The 24,076-nt window shown below is 37.0% G+C and overlaps 1 protein-coding gene across 3 annotated transcripts in view; it reads left to right on the top strand.

The window, feature by feature from the left end:
• Nucleotides 1-24,076, top strand: part of WDR27 (WD repeat domain 27) — a 131,573-nt gene that overhangs the window by 92,764 nt on the left and 14,733 nt on the right. Inside the window, exon 24 of one of the 3 annotated variants that reach the window (XM_065057685.1) lies at nucleotides 11,195-11,899. The exons of 1 other annotated variant lie outside the window; for it this stretch is intronic. In XM_065057685.1, coding sequence (XP_064913757.1) covers nucleotides 11,195-11,242 — 48 coding nt within the window. In that variant the 3' untranslated portion in view covers nucleotides 11,243-11,899. Of the gene's footprint in view, nucleotides 1-11,194; nucleotides 11,900-24,076 lie in introns of those variants that run through there. One more of the 3 variants, XM_021296075.2, reaches the window with a different exon arrangement.

Raw genomic sequence — 24,076 nt, 5'->3', positions numbered from 1 at the left:
CATTATTATAGAACAAGCAGATCATTTTTAAGAGAAATTACACTGAAGTAGAAAACAAAAATATAATTCAATGAGTATGTAGCGACTTAGTTTGAAAAGAACAGAAACCTGTAAAAATCATGAAAAATTAATAATGTGTACAGAAAACCAAACTAATAATTCATAAAACATTTTTACTTCATGAAGATTTTAGATTCCTGTATTAAATAATGTTTTTTCCCAACTGTAGTATATCAGCCTAATTTTCTTTTATAAATGAAATATGCCCTACAAAAACCTGTTTTTCTCTTGTAAAACAACATACTATATGAGTCTTTGTCTTAGTTTTACCTTTGTAAATGCTAATATTTGAAATCCCCAAGCTTTGGCCATGGAAGCTGTTTCAGATTATTTTTTATGATTGTTGATCTAGTATCTGGCCAGTGAAAGCTATTTGTTCCTCATAGTTTGGCAAGTCACTCAATTCTCCATGTGCTGAGCACCGAGATCTCCAGCACTGAGTGCACTGAAGTCACATCTCAGGAACATGTCAATAGCAATCTTCTGTTCTGAGAATTTTATTTCTGGGCAGTTTATAAACTCTGTACATAGTATAAGTCTTTGTCATGCTCCTCTTCCCTCTTCCTGCTTCCCACTTCCCTCTTGCCCATATATATAATCAGTTTTCAAAGTGCATAACTTCATATATATTCACTGCAGTTTTTCAGTGTGATATATTTATAATATATGCTGTCCAAAAGGTATCAGTTTAATGAGGAAAATGAGAAATGGCAAAGCGTATGATTTATAGGAACTTAAAATATAGTCCTTATTTACCAAATGGCAGCAAACAACGTGAAATCATGTTCATATTATGAAATAAGTAATTACACATGTAGATCTTACTGTTTCATAGTCAAATCTCAATGGTGAGGAATCTGGAAATTGCACCTTTACTGGGATCATTTCAGCTGTACACATTAATTACACATTAAACTTCCTAATTTAACAAAATTAAAAGTGGAAAGTAAAATCAGTCCATGCTGTCCTTCTATTCCTCCTTTCTTTTGTGGGACAAGAAGTGAAGAGTAATCCAGATGTGATGATCTACTCTTAGTAACAGTGCAAGGTTACAGAGAAAGAAAACATGTACACTCTCATATTTTGCACAGGAATAGATTACTATGGAAGAGAAATTTCTGCTTAAATATCACTAAGACTTACAGTATGGATTTCAAAGGTATTACGGTGAATCTGCACAAGATTGCAATGAGAAATTCCACACAACAAGAACGATCTACATTTACGTGTCCACAGTATTTATGTGTGGTTTATATGTGATGTTTTATTTTGCTATTAAAACTTTGCATCTCAGAACACTTCTTGTAATCATTAATGTCAACAATGATCATCTCAAAATACAAGTCTATTCAGAAAATTTTAGAATACTCATCTGTGGAACAGCAAAAGTGCAATGAATGTTCCCCCTCTTCAGGATGGTTATACATACTGTAGTGATCGTGAATGGAAAACCCATGCCATACAGCTGATCCTGCCATAGAGACTTCTTGCTGCCTTGTACCTTCCTGCCCTGTAAAAAATCATTTTCCGTTCTTTGACAAGTAGGCTTGCCCAGTTTAAAGGCATGAAAGCACACAGATTTAGGGCTCATCTGTGTTTTTTATTGTGTTAGATGCCAAGTGTCCATGTCTCTGAGAATACGGTCTGTGGAGACTATAAAGTCACATTTACATTGTTATTAATGAGCTACCTGTACACTTTCATGTGCAAACTGTTGCAATTTGTCACTAAGTAGTGGGAATATACTTTTTTCATGTGTTGATGTGTCATTATGTTTTATGTTTTTTGACTGCCAACAGCTGTACTTCATTCTACATGGAAAACACATTTGGCTTCTTTTCTTCAAGGTTCATCTTCAGAATTACATTCAGTAGTTGCTTCCAGAAGTATTTTTGACACAGTGGAATCTCCTTGGGACTTCTGCTTTTTTCTTTGGGAAAGTGATAATATAATACTAGTGCAACAATTTTTTATGAAATTACTAGTGCAACAATTTTTTATGAAATTACATTTCCACTACTTTCATCAGGAAGCTACAGTTCTGCAGTTTATGCATAAAATTACATTTCAATCTCAGGTTAAACTTTGTTGCATACATATGTTTATGGATGGTGCAAATATACATTTATTTCTTTTCTACTACTTTAGGCCAGAGGAATAGACATATGAAATGTTTTAATTTAATCGCTGTACCTTAATAAACTTCGGAATACATGCCTATCACTTAGTCTGCTGAAAAGTCATTAGTAAATATTAAGAGGCTTTAAGAAATTTAACCTACATAAAAAGGTCATACTATATTTTGTAGAAGCAGGGCAGAATGGAGGTTGTTTAGCATGACCATTAATTTAATGTTCCTTAAAAATTACATTTGTGTTATTTTTAGTATAAATTATGTATTGACTTACTACATCTCAGCAAATTTTCTGGTATGAGCATACAAGTTTACTAACTAATCACTGTTTATTTTCTTCATTTTAATTGTGAACCCATAGGTAAACTAAAACCCAACAAAATTTACGATGCCTTCTTTCACTGTGGTAACTGCTTAATGTTTTAGTGATATGCCTGCTTTTATACACCTTTCTTTCAGACAACTGATCTCAGACAATGTTTATTTCTGTGGGTAAGAGGTCTTTGTATCATTTAAAATCTTTTAAACTGCAATGACAATTTGAAGCATATATGTAGGTCCCCTGAAGAAACACATCCACTTGCAGTTACTTTCAATTGGGTCTAAATCTGCCAGGCAGAAGTTATTTTGTTGTCTTGTTCTGCACCTATGTAATCAATAGTTAACACCTACTTTTTAAGAAAAAATATTGCTCTTTCTCACAGCTTTTGTAACACAGGAAAATTATGCCTGTTGGAGAAATTTTATAAATACCATACGGGGATAGAAACAACACTACCTGAGGTGAATCATATTGAAAATTTCCATTTACTCTTGCTAATTGTTTCAAAAATATTGAATGCAAGAAGTCATAGAATTTTCTTCATAAAGAAGATTTACTCTTTTGATAGATGTCTTTCTCTTGTGATACATTATTTCATTATACAATGACTATTTTAAATATGGAAGTTGTAGGAGAATGTTAGGGATTTGGAAATAGGAAAAAAGGGAAAAAAGCAATATACTTTAAGTAAATATGTTCAGTCACTTGAATGTAGAATAATAAAAGAAGAAATGTGAACCTGTTAAGTTGTGATCCATGCTTCAGTTTTAGGAAGAAAAATACTTTCCTCTGGTATATCAAAGATAATTAGGGGTATAAAACAACTACTTTGAAGGGGGCTGCCTGACTATGCTTGTGTGGCTAGGTTTGCGTGAAAGAATTCTGGTATTTTAGTGTATTTTATTGTGAGCTAATGTCCAGATTTTGAAGTGGAATTTGAAATTATATACCTGAGCAGGACACTAGTAAAAACTCTTTTTCATGTTTCCCACAGTTTTTCTCATTACTGAGTGAAGAGATGGGATTGTAATGTCAATGATGTCATGAAAACATTAGCAGCCTCAGAGATTAAGGCAGTCTTTTGAAGAATGTCTGAGATTACACTCAAGTTGTTTCAAACCCATCATTAAAGAAAATGATCTGGAAACCATTCCTGATCATTTGTCCAGCCATATGAGTTCTAAGTGTATTTTGCAGGCTTTCAAAAATTGCTATTGTAAGAATATAGTACAAGTATTTTCTACATTAAAAATGCTTTATTAGGCATTTTTATACCACTAATTATATATTTTAATTCTTTTGAATTTAACTGAATTTTAATTTAATGTGACCAAGAACTTGACTAACCTTGGCATCTTTCTCATATAACAATGACTGAGGCCAATAATGTACTTCACTGAACTCTTTGTTGTTGTTCATCATGGAATATTTTCAGATCCCTGACATCACAGAATAGTTGAGGTTGGAAGGGACCTTTGGAGGTCATCTAGTCCAACCCCCCTGCTCAAGTAGAGCCATCTACAGCAGGTTGTTCAGGACCATGTCTAGTCAGCTTTTGAGTATCTCCAAGGAGGGACACTCCACAATCTCTCTGGTCATCCTGACAGCAAACCCACTACTTCAAGATTGCCTTCAATATATTGCAACTATGACAAACTCTTTATTAAAGTGTCCCACATTTAAGCAGAAGGGGTAACCATTGTTGATGGTATAAATCACAAACCCCTAGAGAACAATTCCAAGTTTTTGTAGTTGCTAGTGACTTACCTTATGATTCCACTGGGAGCAGAGCTTCATTCAGGAACATAGACATTCTTTCAGTTTTTTATCAGAAAGCAAAGAAGCCTGACTCTGAGTATGAACTCTCAAAGGAAGTCTCATATATGAATGCTCACAGGCTGTTTGAATACTGTAAATTCTGAACAAATAGTATATGTGTAGGTTGTGTTATTCTAACAATGGAAGCATGTGATCGTTCTACTGCTTTTATATACATGAACCAGTGAAGTAAAGTATTTTTATTCCCTCAGTATAATATCCTGAGGCAAACCAGCTGTACTTTACATTGTGTACTTTACATGGATATGAACTCATGCAGATACAGGCCCATATAAACATGCATTGTTAATGTAAGGCATGATTTTATCAATGGGAAGTAAAGCAAGGTTATAGTAGAAGAGGAAACATTCATGGTATGTTTCCTTTTTTTCCAATGGGAGCACATATGCACATTCACAAAGTGGGTGAGTGTTCTATTACCACTTGAAGTCAGAGACTTTGTAACCTAGGTCATTTCAAGAAAATGCACGTATATCCCACTCCTTCTTGGGACAGGGATATTGTTTATGTGTATGATGTTTGCTTTTACACACGGAGTTTCTGTCAGTTTGTTTGTGTGCTTGCCACAGAAATGGATGTTTTCTTGGTTTGCTTATTTTTGTTTTTCTTTTCTTCCTATGCATTGTGACCAGTATGGTTTCTCTTGTTTCTTAGTACAAAAAGGTTTTGAACTATAGCTTTCAGTACCATTCTTTCCCGAACTTCTTGGCTCTCTTTTTCTTTCTTTTTTCTCTAAGCTTCTTTTTTTTTTTTTTTTTTTTTGTGAACTGTGTGCACAGTGGTTACTCTGTTGAGAGACTGTTCCCTCCTTTTGGCTTCTTCTCAAAGTCAGTTGTCTTGACGACATTATGTCATACTGAGCAAGATGGCACTGCCAAAGCTCTTGGTATTAGAGATGTACTTTTCATCTTCTGGCTTTATATAGGCTGGTGATGGGCACATGCACTGTTTTGATTATCTTAGAGACTCCCATAACTGAGATCAATGAAAAAGCATACCCAAAAAGCAGGAGTAACCTAAGTTTTTTTAACTCTATACTCTGAACTTCATTTGTTGACTGGGGAGGCAGGCAGATAGTGCAAGAAAACCAAAACTGCTCACTATGTCGCCCAAGAATGATGGCAACACCAACTGTTCAAAAATCAACCACAAAATGAAGTGATAAGCCTAAAAATAACCTAAGGAAATCTGTTCAGAACAGGACTCATTGTCCTTCTTTAGGACTTCTTAGTTTAGAGAGGAGTCTTCCAAAGCTTACTCTGTTTGTGCAATGTCTTCATGAGCAGCTTAGTTAGCCATTATTATTAACTAATATTGCTATTTTGAGCAGCAAAGATCTCTCATGGCTTCCTCCCCCTAGAGCAAACTAATGATTCTTACCTTTTCTTAATGAACAATATCTGCTGACATGTGCTTATATTTAAGACTTCAGCAACATAAAGAGGATTTACATGAAAATGTGAAAAGTCAAGGTAAACTAGATCTTGAAAAAAAGTCCCAATATTGCAAAAATAAAATTATATTTAGCTATAAATATGACAAGAATCAAGAGCATAAGTGAGCTGTTGTGAGATAACAAGAAGATTAAGATAATGTAGTGTGACCGAAAAGTCTAAAAAATTTTCTGTTCTACATTTCTTATTGATGTTGGTACAATGGAAAGAAAATGGGAGCCAAAGATAATTACTGGCGTAGAAACAAAAGCAATTTTGTCTGTGATGGAAATAAAATTGAAATAGATTAGTGTGATTAGCATGATACCTCTAATTAAGGCAAATTAGAAGACCTCTTAGAATACAGGCATAATTTGCACATTAAGTCATACCTCCAGTTGCCAGGTTTTGTACTAAGTGCATCGAATGAAAGATGGTATCATAATAATGTGAGATGTCAATTTTTATGGTTTGTCCAATCTACATAAGTGCTACTAAGTCATCACATGGGGCACTGTGTTCATTTTTGGGCATTGAATTTAAATAAATACTTCACTGGCCTCAAGAAATGGTGTCTCTTATTTGACTCCAAGAGGTTTGATGCAAACACAAGCTAGTCTTTGCGAAAGAGTGCCAACCTTTTGTGTATAAGGACTCTAAGATTTGGCAATTTGAGAAATTTATATAGAATAATATGTCATAAAGTGCATTACTGGTGAGAGTAAAACCATGAAATCACCCTTGTTAATTCTCGCATGATGAGGGAAACAATTTTGATTCTTATGCTCTCTATGGCACTTGTGTCTCAAATATCATTAGTACTATGCTGTGTTCTTTGTGCCCCTCCACCAGGCGCTGCTCAAGGCTGAGTTTGTCAGTAGGTCCCTTGTGCATGAATGAGCTGAACAGTATGTGAATTCCCAGGCCAGGAAGGGTTGCCATGTTGCTGTGCTGCAGTCAGATGAGTAAAGGGAAACTAGGTGGCACATTTGTCCTCTACCAGAAGAATCAGCATGGGCTACCATGTAATCTGGGGCTGGGCACACCAATAAATGGGATATCCATCCATTTCAGTGAGTGAGGCAAGTGTCCCAAGGGATGTAGGAGCTGTATGGACTGCTGGCCAAGCGGGATTGAAACCTTGCAGTCTGCAGAAATGAGAAATATAAGATTTTGTTGCCAGAGTTGTGTTTGCCCTTTGTCTTCTGAAGCTACCTCAGCTCTGTTTTTCAAACAAGTCAAAATACTTGAAGCTCTTAATTTGATAGGAAACTTGCTAATTAGTTTAGTGGAAGTATGTTTATATAAGTAAGTCCTCTGAAGTTGCTGTTGGCTTTCTGTGCATCTGTAGTCTTTCAAATGAAGTCAGAACAACTGATGAAGAGGCTTACATATATTTACTGTAAGTTAAAGATCTTGATTACAGTCCTGGTGCCCAGAAAGTCAACGGGAGTTTGGCTTTACTATTCTAAGGAATAAAATTGCTGCCTTAGATAGGGAAGCCTGTTTAGAAATTTAAATAAGACTGAATGCATTGGAAAGAAGTAATGGTTTGCCCGAACCTCAGATGTGAGTATGGATCAGACATAATTGGGTCATACTTGTTTTGAAACTTCTCTTTTTTTTTTTTTTTTTTAATCTTGAATAATTTCATTGGTATTTATTGTGTTTTATTCCTCTTGTCTGTTTCTTAACCCAGGAAAAAATTAAATAAGTTCTTCAGCTTTCCTGGGTTTTGTTCCTTTCAGTTCTTCCTTGTTGAATTTTTATGTATGTAGTTTCTTAATTTGAGACCTGAGATATGCAGTAAGACACTTACCATGCCTGCCTTTTGAACAAATATTTGGCAGGCAACTTAGACTGTTATTTTTTTTCTTGGACTCTTCATTATGATTACATAAGATCCATTTCAAATTATACTCCCAAAATTGGAAATACTGATCATACAGATTCTTTTTTCTTTATTGAAAAAACTCTCGATTTCCTCCCTAATATTTTCTACTGGATCTAAATAATTTGAAGAAAATTTACCAGATTTTTTTTTTTTAATGTAGATAAACTGAATGACACATAAATGTGTGATTTCAATTAAAAATGAAAAAAAAGAAGGATGTGAATTTGAAAAGACTGGATAATTCTGATGGAAGGTTACTTTAGGAACTTATATATAGTATATTTACCTAATTCCATTACTGCTGTAATTACACCAATGACAAATCGAAAATGTATGTCTTATACTGAAAATTGTTTAACAATGATATCTGTGATTCCAAAGCAAGACACTAAGCCACATGTCTAAAATGATGATATGTAAAACTTAAATACCTTTGTGGTATGGAAGGTGAATTGTGGTGTTCTCTTGTTACAAGAGATGCAGTCTGTAGAGAACTTTCCCTTGTAATCACAAAACAGAGTAATGAATTGCACTTTCCTTCATTGCTGTGCTTTCATACCATGACCATGTCCTGTGTGTATTGTTTCTGGTAGAGAAAAGTGTAGTTTATCCTCTAGTGTCACAACTGTTTCCTTGGTACAAACACACTCCCAGTAGCAGAGTGAGCCCTTCCTGCCGTTTTGAAGCAAGTAATATAATGTGTTTGATAAACACTAACCTGAAACATAATTAGCTGTTTCAAACTGTCAGTCTCCATGCATTCTGCGAGCAGTCCCCTGAGGTGTTAGACCACCGGGATGGAGGGTCTGTTGAAACTGAACTTTATTCTGGATCCATAAATAGATTTCATAAATAGAACACTGTATCAAAAACATTTGTACTTAGTGAGTCCTTTCCTAAGTTCATTTTTTATTGCTAAGATGTTTAGGAGTTTTAATCTAAGTATTCTTTTCCCTTCATCTTTCTGCTTGCTGTGAAATCAATAACAAGAATAGTAATACGTTTTGAAGTGAAAACAGGTATGATGTCATAAAGCCCAAGCCAATATAATGGTTTCATTAAAAATAAAAATCTGGGAGAAAGAAAATATCTGTAGTGAGAAAAGTTCACACTAAAGAAAGGAATAAATTATTTATTTAGGTTAATGATACAAATTTTGTATGAAACACTCTCCCAGTAGTTCCCCTGTCAAACAACACTTCACATATGAGAGTCCTTAAAACATTAATGTTATGTTTGTTGAACCATTCTCCAATGTTGCCACTGCTCACCCAATCCTTGTATTAAGTCTGACTTATTTTTATTTTCGGTTATTTTTTAAGTTATCTCCTTTCGTTTGCATTTCAGCAGCTGGGATTTACTGTACTGTTATATATTTAGTTGTATGCTCTGCACACATGAAGCCCTACTGCCAAAACGGCATACTTTATGGAACTGAAATATGTAATATGGCCTATTAATAGAAAAATAGCATTTGTGGGGCTATGTAACTTGTCATTAATAGCATAGTAGCATCACCCTATCATTAGGCACTACTTGGTCACTCACCCCCCTCCCACCCCAAATACGGGAGATAATCAAAAGAGAAGGGAGAAACTGGTGGATGAAGATAAACACAGTTTAATAAAATAACAAAATACTAATACGCTACTAGTGACAATATATATAGAACAGAAATAGAATATAAAATAAAAGATACTCAGTGTAGTTCCTCTGAAGGATAGGATCCCATCATCCAGCTGCAGGCTCAAGTGTTTCTGTGAAGATCAACTGAAAAGTTGCAATTGCAAATCAGTTTGGTAAGGTTTTGTGTTTTTTTTTCAATCTTTCTTTCATAACTACAGAAATGCTCAGCTTGTAAGCAGAACAATGCAATGTGTGATGGCCTCTGGCATAGCACTTTTTGGTTCTATGAAAAATCAATGACTCTTGTTTTGAATAGATTTTAGAGGTATTGATTTTTGATGTTTTGATATGCAAGTTGTTTATACAAAAATCACTTGAGGTGAAAAAATAATAGATACTTTTTTTTTTTCCCCCCTAATGTTTTCAGTATTTGCATATAGAGCAGAAAGATGGACCAGATGACCTCCTTGGGTCTTGTAAAAATTCAATTTGTTTATGATTATTTTATTTTCAATTGAAAATTAAACAAAGTTTCTATATTATCTCCTAGAAAAATGAATCTTGATTTAGAATAGAAACCATCTCTGATTTCTCAGCTTAGGTCAGTTTTTTGTGATAAGATGAAATAAAAATAAAAGCATTTTCTTTTTTTCCACAAGACAAATGGGTACAGAAACCCAGAAAGGATACATTACTTAGTTATTCTATAGATATATCATCTTTCCAATAAAAAGTTAAAGAGGTAGATAAGGTGCTCATAGAAGTCTTTGGAAAGATGTAATAGTCTTGGATAGCTGTAAAAAATACAGTTGAAAGAATTAGGTTGGACAGTTCTGGGTAGTCTATACTTTAAGATTACACAAGTGAGAGTGAGAAAGAAAAAAATAAGAGAACAAAATTCAATGTTTTGGGAGATAACAGTTGTGAGAGATTAAAAGCATTTGTCACTGGAGATGTTGAAGGAGGGAACACAAAGCCAGGAAGATAATTTATTGACCACAGAGCTACTTTATCCAAAGGAAGAAAACAAATGAGTAAACACGTCAAACAAAGAACAGATCAAGAAAAACAAGGATGAGAAAAGTTCACCAGATGAACTGGTTAGAGCGTGAGATACATATTTGGTTCCAGCTCTTCAGATTTTTATCACTAGTATGAATAACTGTAAACCCAAATATGCAAGGAGTAAAAATATCGAGTAAAAGGTACCATTTGTAGATAATCACTTTCTGAGCTACAGCAGGTTTTCAAGTATTTGTTTGTAGAAATAATTGCAGAAAATACTATTACTCTTATTTTGTAATTAGGGTTTTGTGAGACTGGTAAAAGAAATTGTAGCAGTTGAAGGCTTTTTATTCATGTCTTTGAGACTTGCCTCTTCATAAAGGTTTGTGGACTTTTTCAATGTACTTTCTTGAAAAGGAAATTCTTATACTACATTTGACACCAATAAAATCAGAAAACTGCATTTGTTGGTATGCTTGATTTAATTCATAGTATTTTCCATCTTCATTTATTCCAGCTCTTTCTTATTTCTTCCACGCTCCCTTCTTGAGTCATACACAGTGAAATCTGTTTGACTCTCTATGTGGTTTAAACATATGCTTTGGTTTTACAGACTGTTGATGTGTTAGTGGATGTTGACACAAATTTGAAAATAGATGGAAAAGAAAAATCTAAGTAAAATGGAATTTTCAGATTAGCTGGGTTGAGAAGAGTCTATAGGTTAAGTTGTTCCTTTTTAGAAATGAATCCTGGACCTCTTAACATAGAAGTAACTTAAATATCTTCTTAATGATCTTCATTCAGTTCATTGCCCTAAAGCAAATTTCGGTCACTGGAAAGATCTATATTAAAGCCATATGTTCTTTTCTTTTGAACTGCAGCTCACCACAGCCACCTTGGATGGCAAACTCCAATTGTTTCTACCCTGACATTTGCCAGCGTGTGGAGCTTTGGCCCTGGTGCTCTGAGAATAATGACTTGCTGAGAGAAAGGAGGCTGGTAACTGGCCATAGGCAAGCAGCATCATATTCCCTTTTAAACTACAGTTTTCTTCTGACTTTGTTTTCTGCAAGTTCCTCAAGCTGTTCTCAAAGTTCCTCTGTTGTACAATATGTTACTTTTTTGTAAAAATAAGGGCAAAAGATCAAGAAAAGAAAGAGACTACACATTCTAATTTCATTCTAGCAAATCACCACAGAAGTGGCTTTCAGAGAACTTTTTGTGTGCTTATGGTAAGGTGTATTCTGTAGTGCTTTGCTAGACTGGGACCACTTTACTCTAGATTGAAGTTGCAGTTAAAATAACAACTCTTCCATTTTTAAAGCTAGATCTACTTGTCACCAAATATTTAAATTAATCTGAAAGAGAAAAGAATTGTATGTCTGAAATGCTGTGAGAATCCTTCTGTGGTACTCCTTTGGGGTTACTGGAATCAGCATGGCTGTGGTTTGAAGGCAGAATTTTACTGGTTTACCCTTTATCCTACATTCTGTAAATTTCTTAGGGAATATGTCAGAAAGATGTCTTTAAAATATTACCTTGTTGCTACAGTCTGATATTAATAAAACAACTTTAAATGTAATAAACTATTTATTTTAATAACTGTTTTTTAATTAAGTAATGTGAAAATTAAGTTATGCGGAAAAAAATTCCTTTCTTGTGTTCTTCCTAGTTTACTTTTCTTGATCTTAGAAAAGATTTAGTTTTTTTAAAACTAGGCATTCTAAGTGTTCATTGACTCTAGATAAGAGTAGAGAGCATGAACATGACTGGTTGAAGGAGATAAATCTTTTATTTTCTTTGCAAACTTGTGCTGTCATGTCGGTTAAAATTGCCAAAACAAAATCACTAAACTCTATGAATCAGATCACATTAAAAAAAAAAAAAGAAAAATGTGTTTAATAGGCATCCCCAATTTATACAAATAATATTTAGCATAAAGAAATCAAGATAATTTTATAAGTTTTTAAATTTCCATAACAAATATTCTTTTTAAAAATACTTCAGCTGTTTTTTTGCTAAGCAAAATCATATTCAGGTATTTTCCACAACACAGCAGTCTCATCAGTAACTATGCAAGTGTTCTAGTTCAGTTAGGTCATATTCAGCGGGAGTCTGAATACCAGAATTGGGATTGGTATGACCAAAGTAAATGTGGAATATTTCACCTGAATACTTTTTCAGTTCAAAATCTGATTAACCAAGAGAACACCTTCTATTCTGTGGCTGCCTAGTAGTACACTACACTCATGATCTATCAGCAAGACTGGACTTTTATCTCCACCACAGGAGTCCTCAGGATGGTCATCTTAAAATTTAATTTGGCTAACTTTCTCATCTGCAGGCTCTGGACTCCACACCAAGAGTCAGTATTCAAATATGGAAAAACAGCATGGCCCATAGCTGTATTTGCAAGGAAAGTGCTCCTAATCCCTGGGTTGCAAGCTGGTTAGTAGTGACTGACTCTTCAGAATTTCAAACACTTGCTGAGAAGATGTGAACTGTAATTATGACTATTATTATTTTTTTTGAGCACCACATTTTTAAAACTGAAGAGTAGTATTCTCAAGGCAGAGGACACACTCAGAAAAACTCTGAATCCTTGCTGCAAACATGGAGGTTGTCACAGTCCCCATGTGACTGAAGTAAAAGAGAAAGGCTTCCATTTGCTAGATCTCCTGCTTTCTAGGGCTAACTGTTGTCGCTCCCCAGACAGGCAGTGTGTATCCCAAAACCCCCTCTAAATCTTGGGCTAGTTTAACCTCAGTAGGATGAGTTTTTTCCAAATCCAGTGTATTATCTTCTTTCCTTAAAGTAAGACTCAGCTGTCTGGTGCTTTCTGGTTACTTTCATCAAGGAATTTTGCTAGACAAAGCAGCCTTTTGGTGCATTTTGGCCATGACCACAGCATCATCAATCCATGCTGAATAGAGACCTTAATCTCTTCTGGACTTGCAGATATGCAGCTCTTCAGTAGCCCAGGAATTTGTTAACCCCCTTTTTCCTCAGGGGGTGAGAGAGAATCTGCCTTACCGCATAGGCACTAGAACTTTTCAAATGGAAATTCACTACAATTTTTTCATATGTTCCAGAAAAGAAAAATAAAAATCCCCCTGGGCTCCACAGAAATGCTTGAATTCTTGTGGTTTTGAGAATGGAAAACTTTAGCTGACACACTTCAAGTTTGGCAAAGTTAAGTTCTTGAAAGCAGGTTTTCTAACTGCACATAGGAGGAAAAAAACAGTTGTAGATGGTGTTACCATCTTATGATACTATATTTAAAATTTTCAAAATCACTAGGTTTTTCTTCTGAGATCTTTTTGATAAAAGGACACAGGACAATATACTTAATTACTAAAGAGCTACAGTCATAAAAGATTACTCTTAATAGAAGCACTATACCATTGGTTTTGAACAGGAAAACCTGACAGTTTATATTTTTAATTTCTGACATAAAGACTGAAATGAAGCAGTCCTAAACACATATAGGAAAAGTTACTGGTTAGTTAAGACAAGATAGCATATCTCAGCTATAAAAAATTGACACAGACAGTTGTAAGTGTAAATATTTAACAGGCCACTGTGAGGAATTTTGAGTTTCCTTTCAGACTACTTTTGGAAAAAAAGTGACTATAGTATATCTCCCAAATATCTTACAAAAATCAGAAGTCTGACTTTGCAGGAATATGTAGCAATATGTGAGGAAAACATCTCACAGAAGAAAGTCTAGTTTCATTAAATATTTGTTCTGTCATTATGTAACATCTGTCCTTGAATGTTCTATGTGTTGGGGAAAACAGTGGTGTTTTTGTGACTTTCTGTGTGCTGTTATGTGGGGGACTTTCCCAGCTGAACATCTACTGAATCTCACAGAATTCTTAAAATGGATTAACAAGGCAGTTTGATCTGGTGCTCTAAAGGTCAGAAAGCAGGGGGGTGGTGGGGAATAGCCAGAAATGTCCTGAAGTGGATCGTGTTAAAAACTATTTCAGATTTAGTGGTTTGCAAAATATCAGGTACTACCTATTTTTTGTGTGTAGAATGAAAGGAGAAATGGACAAGTTTGGGTTACACTGTGGAGAGGAGGAAGAGCAAGCCCACGAGTGACCTCTGCTTTCCCTTGGCTATTTCCATTTCCTTAATTCACCATGAAAGAAAGGCTCCTTGGATGTATTCTTCAAGACTATATTGCTTTCTGTTATACACAATGATTACATAGTTAAATACTCCTGGAGTATCTGGAAGTAACCAGTGACACTTATATTTTCTCCCTTCCATTATTCCTTCATTTAATCATACCCAATTATCTTTTTAAAACTGTATTGTGAACAATATTTTCCCCTTTAAATAACGAACAAATCTGTTTGTCTTATGGTATTTTATTGCAGGAAGAAAAAATATAAACAAAAATTGCCTAAAACAATTTTAAAAAAATGTTGGGGTGTGCATGATAAATAAAAATGAAGTGGTGTGGTATGAATTTGCTATTAATGTAATTTAGGATGTCTTGCTTCAATGCATGAGGAGCAGTTCTAAAATGGAAGACTAATGTAGGACCTTCCTTGAAATCCTTGCAGGTTTAAAAGAGTAATCTTATTTAAGGACAGCAGGATATTTCTCTGAGAGTTATTGCTTTTTAACTTAGTGTCTAAATTTGCTTCTACCCACCAGTGTTCCTATGATCACTTAAACCAAATTCTGCTCTTCAGAATTCTGCACTTCAGTAAAGCAAGAGTAATTCTGCTTACTTTTGTGAACATGGTGCTGCTTGGAGTGGACTCCGTCTCAGGCATTTTAATGACTTTCAAGGGAGAACAGTATACTTCTATTAATAAAATTTTTTTGGTGACGGAACAGTGTAAACTCTGAAAGTTGGATACACCTGAGGGGGCCTACAGAAAGTTACTGATGACAAGCAAGTTCTGTGTTAACTGTTGTATGTTAATTCTTTATATTTTTGGTGTGAATATGGTATCTTTACATGAAAAAAGATCTTAATCCTAAAGGTAGTGTTTAGCTGAAGGCCTGCTTTGTATATATTTTCATGAAAGCCAAACGTTGCTAAAAGGAAGGTATTGGACTGAACAGAGAGTAAATGATGTGGCATGAATGAGCAGAATTGTAGGCATGATGAATTCGATTTAACATAAAATGGTATACATTCCATTCCCAGATTAAGATCTTCCAGATTAATTTTATGTTGTGGCAAAAGTTAAATGAACCACAATGAAACATTTTCACTGTCTTAGTTAATATAAACAAATGAACTCATGTCTTCTATTCAAACAAGAGAGAGCTTTTGATTTGTTGATTTTGTTTTGCTTTGTTTGATACTGGACAAAAAAAATCTGTTCTGAGCAGGAAAGTATTGTAAGATAATGTGGCAATTAGGTCATCCAGTCACAGAAGAAAGATGAACCCTTGAGAAGTCACCTCAAAAGACCAGCCCACTAGCCCAAAGCATTTCCTTCTAAATAATTTTTGACAGAAGTTTGCCTAAACTGTTCCTCAAAACCTCCGGTGACAGAGATTTCACAGTCTTCTCAGGTTGGAAATCCCCTTGGTGCAATTTAAACCTATTACTGTCTGTCTTAATCCATCATGCACAGGGGATAATTTATTACCTTCTCTTCATAGCAACCTTGTGCATACATGATAATCATTCCCCTGTATTCCCTCAGACTTCTATTTTCTAGTCTAAACAAAGCCAGGTCTTTCAATCTGTTTTCATAGGTCACATTTTCTAGACCTCTGTTATTTTTTGTTGTTTTCTGTACATTCTCTATTCCTGTGTTCCTCTTTCTGGAAGTGAGGTGCTCCTGGAACTTTACACCACTACATGCTATGTCAGTGATGTGTAGGCTGAATATATCACATGGTGCATCTTAAATATGGCACTCATAATTTGACATCCCACTGTGGTGTTAAGTCTATCTACAGCTATGTGACATCACTTACTCATGTTCACCCCCTAGGTTTTCTGGATCCTGCATAATTTCAGCTCATTTTTCCAGATGGCCAACATCACATTGAATTCTGATCCTGCACTTTCAAGTGCTGCCAGCCCCTCCTAATTTATTATGGTCTGTAAATTCAATAAATAATGATTCCTGAGTGTGGAGGAAATCAATTGTTTGCTGTCTTGGCTCCTAGGTTATATACTCATTGTCAAGGAAGGTGTTCTTTTTATTTCATTTACCCTAGGTGTGGGCCAGGGGGAGAAAACATTCAGTGAGATGATCAGCTGAAATTACTGTCTTATTCTAGCAATCTGGTGAAGGCAGGGCCCTTCAGCTTTTACTGATGTTGTTGAGGTCAACAACATGTGAGAGTCATCATTACTTTGCCACAGCTCAAATTTCTTGTTCCATCACTCATCAGGACTTTGTGTAGATTTATTAGTCCCCTGCTGTAAAAAAAAATCAATCATGCACTTACTTACATGCAGGCATTTTAGTTTTATGTGAAGGCATGGGCTTTGAAACAATTTGTTGACCTTCCTCTCCTGCTAGGTTCAAGGAGGTTCCTGCCATGAGAAAGGTAACTGACCCTTGGACCGGGCATGTCATCCACAATGACTTCATGTTTTTTTATGCCTAATCTCTGCATTCATTTTAAAAGACTTATTCCTCATTTGTGCTCATAGAATTAAGATGAGTTAAATGTCTGACTTTTCTTCCCTCCAAAGGCCTTTTTATAAAGCAGCACCAAATGCTGCCATTTGGCTGTGTTGATTCAGACTCAGGGAATTCACGTCTTTTGGAAAGGGATGGGGAAGGAAGTAAAAAAAAAAAGGGAAGATGGGGTGGCTAGGGAGAGTGGTTACTACTCTGTTCTTCAAGATAGATTTTTCTGATGTTTTATGCACCTTTCATGTAAAGGCTACAGTGTCCCACTACAGAACTGGCCCTTCTAGTATACCTACTGGAGACTCCTAGCTGCTGTTTCTCTCATTAGCTGTGTCAAATACAGGGAGCTTGGATATTATTACACAATATTTCTCTGAAAAATTGAATTAACAGAAGAAAAGAATTAAACAATTTTCTTAAGGCTAGAGGAAAAATGCAGACTATCTGAAGCAAGCATTTCCCCCACTGTTTCACACTTTTCATGTGGAAATTAATAGCAATAAAAGCAAAGGATAAAAGTTAACCTGATTTTGCTGTGCCTTGTTTCAATTTTAAAACAAGAGAGGATTCCAAAGTTCTGAGCCTTATTAGTCTTAAAGCCCTGTTAATCCAAAGTTTTTTAGTCTCTACATGAAAGAAGAATTCTAATCATCTACAAGCATCACCCAGTGTCCTTCTGCTTGGGGACTGAGATGCAAACAGGCTGTGCTCTGCTCCTACACGGAGTAAGCTTTTGCACTGCCAGATCTTCATGGCACATTCCATTATTTTGAGCCACACTGAGACAGTAAACAAGAAAAGGCAGCTACAGCTTAAATACAGACCCAAATTCAGGGTTCACTGGAATACAAGTTGAGTAATTCTCGTTTGGGAGTCTGTAATGGCAAACTCATCCCAGAGCTGACTTGCAACTTGAGCTGTGAAAAGTAACAGTACATAGTAATGTAGCTGTGGTTCTGCTCCCATGTTATTACTCAGAGATCTGCCAAAATGCCTGGATTAACCGCTTTTTGTTTTCCCAGAGCAGTGCCTGCCCCTAAACTTGCCATTTAAGCTCTCATTTTGGAAGTGAGAAAAGTCTGTATATAGTTTACTCTCCCACAAGGCCCAGAGGTCTCTCATTTTACCAGTTTGTAGACAGGACTCACAGGCAGCTACCAGTTCCTGGGCAGAAAGCCTTGCCTCAGGTTTGTGCATGCTGACCAGCTGACCTGAAAGCTGTGACTTGAGGGAGGATGCTGGTTTCAAGTGATAATGATCCCAGATAGAAAGAGACCAGAAGCTGAAAGTGTTCCTGGCCCAACTCCGCACACTCAGCTAGGGTTACACCAGGGGCGAGCTTGGCTTAATGAATATAAAACACACTTTCCACAGTGATAGATAAAAAGACATCTTGAGGAAAGGAAATAAAAGATGAAAAAGTGAATGAAATGCCTCTGCCATGTGTGATCCTGGGCTGTGAAAAATACGGTGGGAAGGAGCTTTTTTTCCTCCTTTAGTTGTAACCGCTGTGATCAGTGGTTTGACATGGTCGCAAGTTTCCTATTATCCTTTCTTCCTCTTTGCTCCCACCCATGAAGTCTTAACAGAATATATTCAACTGAAGCATGATGAGGGATCCAGTAAATGAAAATTACCTTCTTCTGTCCTAACAGAGTAGTACAATTTTTTTTTTGTTCACTCATCCAAAGGCTTTTTCATCCACTGCAGTTTTCTCTTTTTTATTTCATGGTAGTAGGCTATACTTAAACTGCTTAAGAAAACAAAGTTGTGTAATAAGATAGATGTAAAAATTTTGTTTCAAGTTTCATTCAAGAGACATACCAACGTGCTTTTATTATTCTTCTTTAGAACAATTTTATGCTTGTGCACTTTCCAGGTTGCCAGTCAGTACCTTAATATAAATAATCTTCTTTATTATCTCACTTTTAAGCACCTTCTAAAATGATCTGCATGCTAAGAACAGTTGGAATAATCTATTATACAGTAATTAAAATGAAGACTGTAAGGATGGTGTGAACCCAAATATAGTGTGAGTCGAGGAGATTGGAGATTTAAGACATTTTTCTTCAAAGTGTGTACATTCACTAAGGGTAATGGAGTTGCACACTGTTTATATATGTCATAGTATAGACACACTACTATCATCCTGCCTAGCCCTTTGGCAGACAGACTGGAAAAACATTTTGAAGTGAATGAATGACAACTGGAACTAACACCCAACAACATTCCTATGAATTTCGTATTTATTGTATGTTATTAATACATGACTCAAGAAGACACCTATAGAAATGTAATTAGAAAGGGAAATAGCTTTCTCCCAGAGGGAAACCTGTAAGAAGGGTGAGGTTTCCTCTTGTAGTGTGTTTTCCAAATTCCTTTTCAGAAGGTTGTCAAATTATGTGGAAGATACAAGAGCTTTGACTTCCAACATTGTTTAAGATTCCCTAGTAACATATACTTCCTGTATTTTCTCTAAATGGAGCAGAGTAAATGATATCCAGAAAATGAGCCTGGTTAAGTAACTAATTTTAGATATTTGTTTTGGTCTCATTGGTGTTACCAAGGCCATATACAACAACAAAAGGTACAGCCGAATCAGAAAGGATTTTTTACTAAAGATAATGACTCCGAGTTCAGGGGTTCCTAGCATCAGGTAACCCACTGAAGAGTCTTCCTTATAAAACTGTTTTTCCATGTGATAGAAAAGAAATATTTCTATTAAAAGGATAAATAAAATTAAACCGGTTGCTACAGCTGCTTCCTTTCCAATCCTAGGCCCGTCACTAATTTCAGTCGGAAAAGCTTTCAAACATAAAAGTCTAGATTCAAAAATAATGTCAGAAAAAGACATTCTGAGCTTTCCTTGGTCTGTCAACCCTTCCTCTGCTTTTTGCAATTTGCCATTCACTGCAGAAAAAAGCCTCCTCTGGCCTTTATTTTGAGGGAAAATAAAAAGCGGGGAGGGGCTCAAATGAAATGCCTGAGACGCCAGGACTCATCCTTGGCATTTTTTCCTCTGAGGATTTTCAAAGTTGCCGTCACATTTAGCTCTGCTTCCCTCGCCCTTCCTTTGTGTGCACACTTCAGAAGAAGAGTGAATGTATCTGGTTCCCATCTGAAACACAGTTAACAAATAGCTCCATCCGTGGTGCTGGCAAAATGAGAATCTCTTCCTGGGAAATGCTGCTGTACTGTAAAAAGGGCTTTGTTTTGAACAAGGACAAAATGTCAAAGGGCACACTTTGGGGTTTATTTCTCAACATGGGGAGATTTCCAGGAAATTTTACTTCATGAGACAAAAAAATTGAAATGTTCTACTCTCCTTGCTGCTCCTATCTGGTCTGTAGGCAGACAGACTGACTGCCTCAACATTGTCTTACTTTTCCGTATAGGAAAGATTATAGGAAGATGGTTATTTGACAAGTCAGATAACTGGGAAGGGGATCCCCAAAGTCACAGATGAGCTCCAGGAGCCAGTGAACAGTTCCTCTTGTGTCCAGGCAGTGCAGGGAACACCAGAGCCTGAGAGTCTGAGAATCAAAATCGCTGGATGGGCTGAGAGTTTGCCATGGACTCCACTGCTTGACTGCTGTAGAGAGGTGAAGACCTCGAATAGCTAGTCCACCAGGATGTGTACAGAGAAACCAGGAGTCCAAAGCCTAGGTGGGTTGAATTGACAAATGAGCAGCCAGTCTTGTGCCAGAAATGTGCCAAGTGTCTTTCCGAAGTTGCCATAGTATGAGCCTTTTCCCGTGAAAAGTTGCCTCCATGGAAAAACTTCCATCAGATCTAGTTACCTTTCCTATATCAGCAAACTCCAGAAAAGCACAAGACTTCAAGGGTCTAGGAACTAGAATCCTCATTTGCTCTGACATGACGTGTCTGCAAATCCAACCTCAAAAAAAGTCCTGCTAATCTGTCCTTTCAGAGCAAAAATCCTGCTGGTCCATATGCTATTCATATAAGTTAATTGCCTTCCTTTCCACTAGTGTTCTCTTAGATGGTCTGAAATCCTGAATTTCAAGGCCAGATGTGCTCATCAGCCCATTCTCTCTTCCATGTTGCATTTCACAGAAGAACAAAAGATTACATTTTTTACATTTTTGTCTCACAAATCATTGCCTGTTAAACCATTTTTCATTTTAATGAAGGTTTCAATCAGAAGATGAGCTTACGACTAGACTAACTGGAAAAATCCCACTGAAAGTAGTAGATTCAGATTGTGTCCTAATGCACAACAACTACACGGGATCTCCAGGCACGTTCGGACTACAAGAAGTACACTTGCTCAGTGCGGCCCGCTCGGCAGCTGCCAGACCTGGTATATCACTTTGTGTTTGAGTGGCCTAAATTTAATAGCAGAACCACAGCTTCAATTTGTATTGGCTTTGTTTTGCTGAAGAAAGTTGGAAGTGGGAGAGGCTTCCCGTGAGTCCAAACTGTAGTTTTAAAGTCAATTGCTTGCCATCAAGACCTGTCAGTTATGTTATTCCAAGACCTGCTCATAAAGTGCTCCTGTGTTTCCACCAGGGGATTGCAGGCCACAGGGGATTCATGGAGTTCACTCAGCCTGTTGCCACACTTCATGCATCAGAGAGCCAGTGTGCTGAGGAACATCAACCATAGCACTGACACATTGCCCTGATGGTCTGTGCAAGCACAGGCTCTCTTCTGGCAATATTAGTCAGGATAAGGCTATGACAGATCTGTGGGATGTCTGCTAGATATCCCACATACTTTGAATCTACCCAGACGTATTTTCCAGACAACACAGTAGGAGACCTAGCCCTGTGGACATCTTCCCAGATCCAAATCAGAAATCTCTACTGTGCAAAAACAAAGGCTGGAGAACAAAATTCAGGCACTAAAGTCTGAAATTTGTCCAGCATTACAGAGGAGAGGGCAGTAGGAATACATGGAGCTCTGTCTTGGGATGAGTCAGGAACCAGTCATAGAATCATAGAATCATAGAATGCTAGGGATTGGAAGGGACCTCGAAAGATCATGTAGTCCAATCCCCCTGCCGGAGCAGGAACACCTGGATGAGGCTACACAGGAACATGTCCAGACGGGTTTTGAATGTTTCTAGAGAAGGAGACTCCACAACCTCCCTGGGCAGCCTGTTCCAGTGCTCTGTCACCCTCACTGAGAAGAAGTTTCTTCTCATATTTAAGTGGAACCTCTTGTGTTCCAAGCTTAAACCCATTACCCCTTGTCCTACCATTGTTTGTCACCGAGGAGAGCCTGGCTCCATCCTTGTGACACTCACCCTTTGTATATTTGTAAACATTAATAAGGTCACTCCTCAGTCTCCTCCAAACTAAGGAGACCCAGCTTCCTCAGCTTTTCCTCATAAGGGAGGTGCTCCACTCCCTTAATCACCTTGATTGCCCTACGCTGGACTCTCTCCAGCAGTTCCCTGTCCTTCTTGAACTGAGGAGCCCAGAACTGGATAAAATATTCCAGGTGTGGTCTCCCCAGGGCAGAGTAGAGAGGAAGGAGAACCTCTCAGTCAAGAGCTTACAGATCAAGATCCTGGGCAATTTGCTTTATGAGATCCTGAATGAGCAGGGAACTTGGACTAGGTGATCTCCAAAGGTCCCTTCTAACCTCAAACATACTGTGATTCCGTGATGAGCTAGGTAGGCATGAAATACCACTACATTGCTGTGATTAGCTAGTCACAGGAAGACTGGAAAATGCTTTTAAATGCTAAGCTGACTAAACAGCCTTTTGGAAGGATTAATGCTTATTCTCCATGATCACATAACATACAACTTCGTGCTAGAACGTACACAATCCCAAAGTCCCAAAGGACATTATGTGAATATAGAATATTGTTGACTCATGATTCCCTGGTTTTGTTCTCTGGCAACATCTCTTCGAGAACGGACACATGCACAAATATGAGGACCCTAATGGGATTTTTTTTCCTTTTGCTGCATTACTGATAGCAGTGTTTAGCATCTTTATTAGCAAAAATACACACAAATATATTAGTGACATGGAACTCCACATTGCATCCATGATCTCAGCAGCTGGATTGAAGCACAGGATATTTATATATTGAAGCAATTTTAAAAATGTTTTATTTTTTTCATTCTGTTTCGCATGATGCTTTTCTTCTGATTTTTTATTCCTTTGTGAGATAATAAATAAAGGATGGGGCAAGAATAGCTTGCTTTGGTTTGTACAAATCCTCACAATTAGAATTGGTGTTAACCACAGATTTTGGTGTCAGGCACAGACTTTTCAAGCCTGCATCCTTTTAACATTTTGACTGCTGCTTGAGAAGTTTCTTTGTTCCCCTTTGCTTTGACCCCACTCTTTTCTTGTCAGCTTCCTTTCATCTTGTGCCTCTTTTCCTTATAATCTCTGTTAGCCCTGCTCGGCCACTAGTAAATCTTTTATTTGCTCAGCTAGGAATGGCTGGTGGCAGGTGTCCCCAGCAGTTGTGCCTGTTTTCTCTGCCTAGGCAGAGACCAAGAGGCAGGTGGGCTCTGCTGCTTTGCACCAGAGTGGAGATGCTGGAAGACAGAAGTGACATGATTGGTACAGGCGTCCAGGCAGGTCCTCTGAGGTGCTTGGGGACAGGCAGGGGGTAGGGAATGAGAGAATATCTCTCCTGGATGGGAATGATAGTAGCCAGAGTCTGACAAACATGCTGTTTACTAAGTGCACAAAGCTATTGAGACCTCCTACAAGGAGGAAGCAGTGTGTTAAACTTACTTCTCTGAGGTAGCAGGAACTGCCTGAATGGCATCACAAGAGTCCTGGCTGCAGAACACTGCCCTGAATCTGCCTGTGGCCACAACCCCTTGCTCATCTTCCTCCTTTCCACAGCAGATTGCCATCTCTGCAGTCATATTTAACATCTGAAGCACAGTGTGGAAGCATTGCTGCATGCTTTCAAATAAAATTTGGGTTAGTAGGATTTACAGAAAAATTTCTACATGAGCTCATATTGCTTTGTTAATTGTTTATTCTGAAGTATCTCTATCTAAATATAGGTATTGTAAAACATTTTTTTTTTTGCATTACTTGTGCATGTACATAATATGTTTGAGTATGTAGGTGGCACAAGTGACTGATAAACTCAGTAGCCTGCAGCTATTTTAGCCCTTAGATTGA

Source organism: Columba livia, chromosome 3, assembly GCF_036013475.1.
Source record: "Columba livia isolate bColLiv1 breed racing homer chromosome 3, bColLiv1.pat.W.v2, whole genome shotgun sequence".
In the NCBI taxonomy this organism is placed as follows: Eukaryota; Metazoa; Chordata; class Aves; order Columbiformes; family Columbidae; genus Columba; species Columba livia.
This window is presented reverse-complemented; position numbering and strand designations above follow the sequence as displayed.